The following is a 12,087-nucleotide window of genomic DNA, read 5'->3' as shown; positions in this document are numbered from 1 at the left end:
TCCTTTTATTTTGTAGAAATCTTCACTTTTTGGCATTCCTCTTCTCTCCTGCGGCCACCCATCAAAGTCTTGCTAATCCTGCCCTTGATAAGTCAATCTCTAGATTTCTCTTGTTAATGGTTTGTATATATTTAATGTTCTTATTTGTGCTTAGCTTAGGTATTTAAAATTCTCTATATTGTGAATTTTTTATTTGGTATTAATATTAGTTTTGTGAATTTTTTATTTGGTATTAATATTAATTTTGCAAATCTCTCTCTTCTCTTTAAAAATCTCTCTTCTCTTCTATATTCTAAAATATATGAAAATTTAAAATCATACCTGGAAATAGAATATCGATATACAATATGTCAAAGTGATACCTTCCGCGATTAATGCAGAAAATTAACACATATCCACTAGCTCCTTGGAAGAAAATAGTATGGATGGCATTTACACAAGTTTATATGTGAGGAAGCCACAATAAAAGGGCTGAGCCAATAAGAGCCAAAATGGGGTCTCTTCCTACAATTTGAAGTTTTTATTTAATTTACTTGGGTAATCATGTGATGCCACCCTCCTAAAAAGAGTTAGCTTACTCCCTACGTAGACACTACTCTCTATTTTATGTTATAAAATTGTAACACTTGCTAATTGGTCACATGAGGCTCTACCACTAGATCAATTTGTACTCTTCTTGTAATTCATTCCAAACATACTCATATTATACTTCAAATAAACACTCTTATTAGTGTATATATATATATATATATATATCTGAAGGCACAAGAGAAAATACTACACAACTACAAGATCTGCCACGTACTAACATTAAATTATAACTGACACAACTATATAAACAAATTAGTTATGTAAAATGTCATCTATTAAAACAAATATACAACTGATACTTCTATTCCAAACCTATATAGAAACTATCATCTATACCACATAAACTCATGACTGACTACAGAATAAAAATTATCATAACTCAAAGGATCTGTTCATGACTTGATTTAGTGAATAGACACGTCACAAATCAAGGATGTCAAATAAAAAATAACTCATATAATGAATAATATAAATTAGAATGAGAAGTATCATATCATGATGAACATATAAATGTATCCTTGTTAATACGTATTTACGTAAATCATATGATACAAAAATAAATGCATAGTATAAGCTTGTATGCTACTCGTGAAGCATAGTCAAGAACTTTATATATATCCTACTCGCTCCTTGTGACAAACCTACCTAGCTTGACTATTTGGTCCTAAAGATCCACTTGCTCCATCGGTTTAACTTCTTGCTAGAGAAATAGACAAGGTTGTGGGGGAGAACGCAGGAATGGAGCAAGATCTCAGCATCTTAATTTGAGTGGGCAATAGCAAAGAAAGCTCTCTTGGCAAGATAAGGAGGATGGTCTTGCACGAGAGAGAGAGAGAGAGAGAGAAGTTTATTGGCGATTAAAAAGTTAGGCAATTAAGTCTCCACCTTTGTCATATATTTCTTATATAACATTAGATAGATATCATATTCATGGAAATCCCAGTTTTGCGGAAGGAGGTAGCAACCCCTTTTCACCTTGGCTAACTTGTCCAAGTTCATATTAACCTAGGTTGATCTCTCAATAATTTCCTTTATTCTTATTTTGGCTTATATTTTTTTATTCTTCAATTTTTTTACATTTTTTTTTCATGTGTTACAAAAGTAGTTGGATTAATTATATTATTTTAAAGGTTTTGGATTCCCAATTCTAATAAAGATACGATATTTGTATGGCCTCCAACCCTTCTAAGGTTGAGATTCTAAAAGATCTGCCTACTTTTTGTAATATATTAATTATAAGTCTTATACTTACTCTTCAATGCCACGACATGAAACTATATTTTTTTTCTTAGCCTTTTGTTAGGTTTTATTTGTACTTATGTAATTGATAAATTATATTTCAAATAATAATTTGTATTATATGTCTAGATTTTATATACGAGCATATACACAAGCTATGAGATGTTTGATAAAAATTATTAAAATGAAAGATTAATTTTAAAATCAAATCATCTATAAATAATTTTAAAATTATTATTGAAGTACTCAAATAATGTTACTACAGTTGAAGTAATATGAAAACATACCCAAGGGCACATGAACGATCATTCTACATTCAACTATCCACTCTGTCGTTCGAATGCACCCTAGAAAACGTTCACATATATAAAAGTCATGGAAATTTGCAAATTCTAGGGTTTAGTGAGACCTCATTTGACTTTGAATTGGCCTTATCAAGCAGTTGATTAGAAAAGATATTTGACTTATCTTTAAGAGATATTTACCATCTCTAGAAGATATTTATTTTATATCTAGATGTATATATAAAGGTTTAATCTAACCTTAAAAGTGCCCATCATTCATAATATTTAGATCACCTTTTGGAAGCCATTTGTAACGCCCCCGCCCGGCACGGGCACGTGCACGCACACGCGCCCACATGGCACGCGCGGCGCATGCGACAGGTCGGGCGGGGCCCGTTGCGCACAGATACACTCCTGTGCACATACAATCATGACATCATCAAATAACACCTGCTAACATATCCATGATCACATAATCCATCGCCAAATAAATCATACTATCAACCAAATAAATCTGTTAACATATGAATATCCACGTCCATAATAATATACACTAGACCACTATATAATCTGGCAGGACCCACACAGGCTGAAAAAACCTTAGACACAAGTATGAATCTAAATACTAGGCAATGATATCACTCGTTCGCTTAAGTAAAAGTCCATAGAAATATTAGGAACGAAAGCAGAGATGAACGCCAAGATTTAAACGTGGAAAAACCCAAACGGGAAAAAACCACGGATCCAAACTCAGATCAAAACCAATCACTAGAATAGTAGCAATTACAAGATTGACTCACAAAACAACACGTCTATCCAAACGACTTTGTTCCTCTCAGCCTTGCTCGCTAGAACCCACGATTCACTGCTTCTCGTGATTGAAGTCCAATCTCAATAACCCTCGAGATTGATCTTTCGTCTAGATAACCCTTAAGATGAAAGATTAAGTTTTGTAGATGAGTGGAACCTTGATAGTTGAAGAACCGATGTAGCCTCAAGAAGTCTCCTTCGATAATGCTTCTTCAACCACTTTCAAGATAGGGCATCACAATCCTTATATATGATCTACAAGATAGAGCCAAATCCAAGTCTTATCTGTACTCACGAAAGTCCAATTTTATCAAACTTTGTTGGTGTGTTCGAACGCGGCCCGGGTGCGTTCGAATGGCATGACTTGAACTCAGGTGCGTTCGAACACTACAACTTGAACTCTTTAGGTTGCGTTCGAACGCGTTTGTGAACGCAGCTCTCGGTTTGTGTGAACGTAGTACCCGCGTTCGAACGCGTTTGTGAACGCGGCTCTCTGTCTGTGTGAACGCAGTACCCGCGTTCGAACGCGTTTGTGAATGCGGCTCTCTATCTGTGTGAACACAGTACCCGCGTTCGAACGCGTTTGTGAACGCGGCTCTCTGTTTGTGTGAACGCATTACCCGCGTTCGAACGCGTTTGTGAACGCGGCTCTCTGTCTGTGTGAACGCAGATTCCGCGTTCGAACGCGTTTGTGAACGCGGTGTGAACTCGACGATTTTTCTCCAATAATCTCGCAATTCTTCAAACTAGAGATATTCTAGACTTGTGTAAAGCTCATATACATGAAAAAATACACTTAGAATATTTTGTACACAATTGCCAATAAATAAAAACCTAACACAAGCCACAACAAACCATCAAGATAGAACTAAACAATTGATACACGAGTGCTATAAAATCTGATATATACTATACAAATCATCATCTGATATAATAAGGTACAAATATAATAAACAACGATACAACTCAAAGTCTGGTTAAACTATCTTCTATACCGTCTCGCATCAATACCTCACATCATCATCACCCTAAAATATCTTCTCAAGATATCTCAGGTCGCTATCACGTACTACAAATTTGAGGGTTAGAAAAGAAATAAAGAGAGTCATGAGCAAAAGGCTCAGTGAATAGAACCTTATCCTGAATCAGTGATGTCAAACAGAGAATAAATCATGTACTCGATAATATGAATCAAAAAGAGTATCATGTCATAAATGAATATATGAATGTATCATCAATAATATATAAATGAAAAGTAGATAACATGTCATAACTGATAAAAGTATATAATCCTCGACCATGAGTAAACAAATCTCTGTATCATACTATCATTATAACTCTCTCTTAAATATGACACATGATGCATGCCAATCATAACCACGTTATGATATCAAATGCAATCATATATGATATATATATTGACCACTCGTTAATCAGGTAACCATAATGAAATCATATGCATTTCTCAACATCATAATCATCACAGACATCTCGGTATAATATCATCATACTAGACCACTGTGCACAGTCAATACCCGGTACCCGGTCTCAACATCATGTCCAAATGTTCAAAGCATACTCCGCCACCCGCAAGAGTATCTCTAATATAACCATATCGCACCACCCGCTAGGGTATCAACATCCATCCAGACCGGGCACCCACATAGTTGATAGAAACCTCGTGAGGCTAACTCGCCACATATGCCCTAGCGAACGGCATATGTCCGAATGTCTGCTGCGCACACAGACTAACGACCTCAGACGTAAGGCCAACAGGATCGCGACTATGTTAAGCGATCAATCATCTCTAGGCACGCCCTAACCCTCGCGCCCACTCAGGTATCCTCACACTTTCTATCAACTATCCTATCAATCACATTTCATGCTTTCCTTCTAAATGACAGATCATATGCATATATCCAGTACGATAACAAGTCAATGCATAATAGGAATTTAGGTGGAATAGGAATTAAGAGAAAAATGATGCAATGTAGTCTCCAGCTGTATCGTCAACACATGCATACTCATGCTAATCTATTATATGCATACTCATGCTATAGATCAACTCGGTAAATAATCATAACAGTAGAATCATCTTTAATCATCTCTATATATCACCAATGTACTCATATCCCAAATCAGTATAATTGAATGCATGATATAATATGCTCGACTGTAATCATCTCTAGATAAAATCATATAATCATACTGGAGGCCAAAACATGTATGTACATAAGATATAATATATTCTAATTTGAGAAAGGCGTCTAGGGGATAAGACTACTCACCGTCTGATCAGAAGATGCAAACCACGCATCTCTCACGTCCATCGAGTAACCGAGTGACACTCATCGCCAGCAAGGTCCACGGGGTCTCAAATAAGGGGGTTCGAGATCTGAAATATTTAAGTAGCATGATGTTAGCCGTTTATCTAATTAGAATTAATTCAGTTAAAATATAAAGGTTTATTAGGTTTAGAATCACTTTTCTTTATTTTTGATTACATAACTAGGTCTATAATATAGATACGATTCAAATATTATAATTCTTTATTATTATAAAATGTTAGTTATAACATAAGGAGAAGAGGCCTGTTTCCTTTTATATGAGAGTATTTCTAGATATATAATTATAAAATAAAATAAATAAAATAAAAGGCTAAATAAGTATAGATAAGATCTAATTTTAATTAATTTTATAATTCATACACTATCTTGATTAATTAGGGACAACGCAGTCTTTACTCGATAAAATAATAAATAAATAACTAAATGAACTTAGTATTTTATTTGTTGCAGAATAATCATAAAATTAATAGAAATACTTAAAATATATATGATGGGGGTATTAGAATATAAATATAATAATTATAATTTACAAATCTATCTATTAATCTAATAGATATGTAAATAAAGAACTAAATATAAGTATTACCTATATTTATACCTAATTAATCATTAATTATAAAAATTATCATTAATAAAATTATATTGAAGGATATATAATATTATTAAAGTAGTTAATGTCTAAATAATCTATTTGCATTAATTAAGAAGAAACATAACATAAATAAACTAATTAAATCTGCCATCAGTGCTGGGTCGAGCCCAACACTATGCAGAAAGAAAGAGAAGGAGCTGAGGAAGAAGGAGAAAAAGAAAGAAGGAAAGAAGAAGAAGAAGAAGAACAACAACAACAAGAAGAACAAGAGAAGAGGAAGAGAAGAAAGAGAGGAGGTGAGGGAGGAGGTTGCGGACCCGAGCCGGCGGGGAGGGCACCGGCCGCTGCTGGCTAGCCAGCGGCCGGCCTCTCGCCAGCGGCTCGGCTCCGCCGAGCCCAACCTCGGGCAAGAGAGAAAGAGAGAGAGAGAGAGAGAGAGTGAGAGAGAGAGAGAGAAGGAAAGAGAGAGAGAAGGAAAGAGAGGGGGAGTGAGAGGTCTCACCGGCGGCGGCGACGGCTCTAGGTAAGGTGTCGGTATAGAGAGAGAGAGTAGAGTGAGAGGGTTGCCGAGAGAGAGAGAGTAGAGTGAGAGGGTGGCTGAGAGAGAAAGAGAGAGAGAGGATGGCTAAGAGAGAGGGTGGCTGTGAGAGAGAGAGAGAGAGAGAGAGAGAGAGAGAGAGAGAGAGAGAAGGCGGTGGAGGAGGAGTAGTGGCGGCGTCGGGGCCCGTCGGGGCCCGTCGGGGCCCACCGCAGCCAGATGGCCGCAACCGGTTGGCTACGGCAGCGGCCGCAGGCGCGTGGTGCCCTACCAAGCTGCATGAGCAGCTGGCATGGGCACGAGGTCGGCCGCAGTGTGGCCAATCGCGTCGTGCCCATAAATTTTTTTTTTTTTTTTTTTTTTGGGATTGGGTTGTTACACCATTGAAGATCAATTCTCTACTTTAAACGAAACATGCTGAATCGATTTCATCTCAATGCATCTACATCAGATCTAGAAGAACTACGTCTCGATGGTCACTGAGATAGAAGAATCAACCTCAAGGGTCACCAAGGTTTCAAAACCTATCGCGGGAAGCAGTGCATCGCGAGGTCTAGCGAGCAAGGTTAGTACAGATTGAGTCGTCGGAATCGATAGAAGAGATTTGTAAGCTTCTTGTTAACTGCTATATATTTAGTAATTAGTTTCGATCCGAGTTTTGATCTGTGGTTTTTTATCCGGTCTAGAGTTTTTCCATGTAAAATGTTTTGTGTTTGAAAATGTCTTTTTCACGCTTTATTTTTCGTATATATTTTTTAATAGTATGTGATAAATCTCATCTTTTGAGATGTTTCTTATGTTTTTCAATTAGTATCAAAGCCTACCAAAATATTTAGGTAAGTTTTTTTTTCGTTTTTTTTTTTCGTCTTTCTTTGTCACACAATCTCAAATTCACTTTTCTATCACCTATTCCCAAGTGAATGAAACCCAGTCCTAATAATCCTATATATATAGTTGAGATGTCCTCAAAAAGATTACCAAGATAAAAAGGTACACCACCACAAATCTCCTAAATAGCTATCACTAAGAAGCATTCTATAAATTCTCTTTAGGTTTCTTTTAAAGATCACCCCTAGTGTGAAAAATTAGAGATCATGTAAAAAAAAACTAATTATTTTTAAGGAAGTTTGTCCAGAATAACTGATGAAATGTGCACATTTTAATCCTGAATGCCTATCTTAAAGTAGTTTGTCACTTACTGTTCATAAATAGTGTTAATATATTATTATGCTTCAAATTGATATATCTAATATATAACTTACTCTATTATTGCATTATAATTTATTAAATTAAAGACGTCTTATATTTTTTTATTAATAAATATTGGTAAGCTTATTATGTCGAATTTTATGTATTTCTTTGTATTTTTGTCGGATCTTATTTTAATTTAGTAATCAATTGATGTGACATAACTAAAAATTAATATAATATTTTGGCCTAGTACAAAATATTATATTTATTTTAAACACGTGAGCTACCAAACTCATGTGTTGTGAATCGGGTTAAGATAATTAAGTGGTGGATGCAATGATAGTGATGATAATGGCAACAGATATATAGATGGTGATGATAGAGGGTGGTATTAGTGGATTTGGGAAAATGAGAAGGGAAGACGAGGGAGGAAGGGCCGGCTCTACAGGTCTAGGGAGATGCAGTAGACAAGGAGAGAGGGGAGGATGATATCTTTGAAGAGGACGGTGACTAGAGGAATAAAAGGAGCCTAGAGGAAGAAGAAGAAGATAGAAAAAAAAAAGCAATAATATTTCATAATCTCCCAAAACAACTATCTTTCACACTTCTAGAAGCTAAGCAAAATTTAAATTAATTTAAATTAATCCTAACACAATGATCTCAATGTCAGGTGAAAGTCGTTGGACTAGCATTCAAACACTATGGGACCGATTACATTCTTAGGTTATGGCGTTCGAACGACGGGCGACATCCATTTGGATGCTAAAACCTAAGAGTAGTTAGTTGGTTTTAACGATACCATCGTTTGAACACCAAAAACTGAGAATACTTATTTTTCGATAGGACTGTGACATTTGAACGTTGGGTTGTGACTTTCGAATGCCATAGCCTGAAACTATTACTATTGAAAAAAAATCTCGATGATAACCTGGTTCGACCCAGCGAACATAATATCTATCTGATCCGACTGAATCACATCATCATGGTCTTTATAAAAATATATTGAATTTATCAAGATTTTAAGTATCAAAATTTAAATAAGTGATTTTAAGTAAGTTGTGAGAGGCGAACTTTATAGGTGATTTATTCTTATTAATAATATTCACTAAGTAGATATATTAGAAATAACTAAAAATTATTATAATCACATTAAGAGAAGATAAATATAGATTAAATTTTCTCTCCGTCTTTACTAATTATATAAGATAAATTAGCGCGATTACACTAGCATTTTATATCCTGCTTTAAAACATGGATAAATTCAATATATATCCATATCGGACCTAGCTGAGGTGTCTAAACCCAGTCAAAAATAATGAGTTTGGAGGGTGGGTAAGTAAGTTTATGAGAAAGGATAGTTGGGATAAAACGTTCGGTACTTCCATTTCATTGTGCAGGCTAATTTTAAAAGAAATATTTTAATTTTTAATATTAGAAACAAAGAGTTAATACTCATGTAAGTTATTATATTATTTAGTTAAATATTAATATAAAACTAATTATTATATCCGATGTGACATAAAATAATATTAAACTGATACAGAATAGTAATTTTTCTATTAGAAATTTGTGACATTTTGAACTAAATGATAATAATATCTTTAATTGGATGTAAATGAGTAAATAATAAAAATATATAGATATAAAATAGTAGTAGTAATTAAATGTTGTCTAATCTAAAAATAAAATAAATTTTTTAATTATTATTATATTAATTTTGAAAAATTGTATGGAATAAAAGAAGAGAAAATAATAAATTAATATATCTGAAAAAGCTAAGTTGTTTAGTTACTGCCCGAGAATAAGGTGGCAAAAGAACAAGAGGTTTATTTGCGAGGAAGGCTATTTTTTGTCACGGAAGTGAACAGGAGCTAAATAAATAATGCAAAACAACAGCACCACAGCTTCACTCTACAAGCTTTCCCAGTTCCCACTAGGCACTACGACACAGGTAGCTTTATTCCCTCCAAACTTTACTCGATGCCATGCATTTTATGGATTACTACGGCGGCGGGCACTGGAATCCTGGAGGCGGGTGCTTCCCGCATCCGATGAGCAGCTCTAGCGCTATGGGGAGCACGAGGCTGATATTGAGCAGCTTGGCCCTAATGGTGGTGCAGAGACACAAGGCCGCGTCAAGGTCGGCGACTCCTTGGAGCAACGGGCAGCATTTCGCCTTCGCCTCGCGGCCGATGCCGATGTGGATTAGTCCGCCGAGCAGGTCGACGCAGGCGCCGAGCTTCAGGGCGTCGATCGGGCAGTAGGCCTGCGGCGGCGAAGGAGTTGGCGTTGGTGGTGATGGTGGCGGTAAGATTGGCGGTGATGGTGATGGTGGTGGTGGCGGTGATGGCCTTGGTGTTGGTGGTGGTGATGGATATGGCGGTGATGGTCTTGGTGTTGGTGGTGGTGATGGATATGGCGGTGATGGTCTTGGTGTTGGTGGTGGTGATGGATATGGCGGTGATGGTCTTGGTGTTGGTGGTGATGGTCTTGGTGTTGGTGTTGGTGGTGATGGTCTTGGTGTTGGCGGTGATGGTGATGGTGATGGATATGGAGGTGATGGTCTTGGTGTTGGTGGGTGGTGCTTTGGAGGGTGCTTTGGAGGGTGCTTTGGAGGGTGCTTTGGAGGGTGCTTAGGAGGATGCTTATGGTGTCCACCACCAGGAGGACTTGGGCATGGGCAGCAGTCGTGCTGCCATGCAAAAGAGAGAGGAAGGAAGAGGAGGAGGAGGAGGGAGAAAGAGAAGAGACTACTAGCCATGGCTAGTGATGCAGCTTCTGAGGTTAATTACAAATAAACAAGTAGGGCAGTATATATAGAGAGGAAGGTGGAGGGTTTACAGTGGTAAGATATTATTGAGATCAGACACGTAGAGGACGTCGTCGGTGTCTTGTAAAGACACGTCATCTCGAGGGTCTTGGCCTGTTAAGCCCGTGACTGCTGCTAGCTACTACAAAAGAAGGGAGTCCTTGGCGCTACGTTAAGTTTTGGAACTCTTTCTCCTCTTGTCTACATGCATTACGGTATTGTTATTGAGATGGGGTCGATCGCCAGTTGCCATAATAAAAGGTAGGTAGAGCTGAAGGTTCTAGCAATTGACGGAGAGTGATCAGCTCTTGTAAATGTTTGGAAATTATATATTGAGAGAGTTTTTGTGTTAAAATTTTATGTACACTGTAATCTTCTTATAAGCAGCACTGGTGAGTTAGCTAGATTGTTTCTTTGTGGAGAAATAGAATGAGCTTGGTCATAAAGCAAAGCGGGGAGAAATCTTCTTCTTTCGCCTCCCGTACCGTTCTCCATTGTAGTCCTATAACACTTGTGTAACGATTAAGTAGTCCTAACACTTGCCTGCTATCTTATTATGGCTGTTAGCCAGTGTATATTCCTCTCACAATGTAGAGAGAATAAAAATATTGGGAAAAAAGTCTTATTTAGCCCCGTTTTATTTGTGCTATTTTTGTTCCAAATCCTCCTCTTAATTTCACCCTGGCCTCTAAGTCTAACCTTACATTTGAACGTTAGTCTTTTTTTTCTTTTTTTTTAAACTCTCTAAGTTAACTGTAACATGGCAGAACAAGACGAATGACATTTCTTTTATCAAATATTTTCAACTTCTTTAAACCCTAACTTCCAAAATATCAAAATTGCCCATGTATATACTTTTCTTTCTTTCCTTCTTTCTTTTTTCCTTTTCGAAAGAAAGTTCATGGAGATGGCATTCTGCTGAGACATGAGAGCGGATGTCATGGTGAGCTAGGTAACGAGCGGCAGTGTTGTTACACTGGCCCATAAACAATATACCCAAATCGTTGGAAAAAAGTATGTCCATATAATCTTATACTATAGGGAGGATTTTAAGTCAATATTATCCTCAAAACCATTGATAGCTTTTACCACAGTTTGACAATTGCTGAAGAGCCAGGCTTCATCTCTGTTCACACACCTGGTTAGTTGATTACTTCTGATATACTTGCCAAAACCGCACGTGCTTCACCTAGAAAAGAGCTAGGACTGTAATCTAAGTAATTCATTTTCCTCGTTATGATGGATCTGGGGAAGCAAGCTGCATAGTCATGAGATCGACTCCAACCCCAAATAATTATTATAAAAAAATTATTTAGTAGTTTAATAATTTGGCTCAACGGCTTGATTCAATTAATGGCTCGGTGATGAGATTGGCTTGAAGGAGCAGCTTGGCCAACTTAAAACTCTGCTACTGCCACTATCGAGCAGATCCCAAACCCTTTATCACCTCGTAAACCTTGCTAGTGATGAGTTGATGTTTGATTGACGAATGGAAGAAATATGTAGTTTGTATTTTTTTATCAGTTAGTGAGTAGTCTTACCTCCTAGAGAGCTTTCTCATTATGATATATTATATATTATATATACACATTCTTTTTTGGCCTCTAGCATGATCATATGAGCATATTTTATTATTCACTTGATTATATTAATCTTGGATATGAATATACTAATAGTATATAAAA

General features: G+C 36.6%; 1 protein-coding gene across 1 annotated transcript; it reads right to left on the bottom strand.

Moving 5' to 3' along the window:
• Nucleotides 1–9,400: 9,400 nt before the first annotated feature.
• LOC140799882 (uncharacterized) lies at nt 9,401–10,571 on the bottom strand. The gene has a single exon (XM_073154401.1). The coding sequence runs from the start codon at nt 10,352–10,354 to the stop codon at nt 9,596–9,598; it is 759 nt and encodes a 252-aa protein (XP_073010502.1). The 5' UTR covers nt 10,355–10,571; the 3' UTR covers nt 9,401–9,595.
• Between the last annotated feature and the right edge of the window lie 1,516 nt (nt 10,572–12,087).

This window comes from Typha latifolia, chromosome 13 (genome assembly GCF_019914945.1).
Source record: "Typha latifolia isolate L0001 chromosome 13, TyphaL0001v2, whole genome shotgun sequence".
NCBI lineage: Eukaryota > Viridiplantae > Streptophyta > Magnoliopsida > Poales > Typhaceae > Typha > Typha latifolia.
Note: the sequence above shows the minus strand (reverse complement) of the source record. Positions and strands in the feature narration are given on the sequence as shown.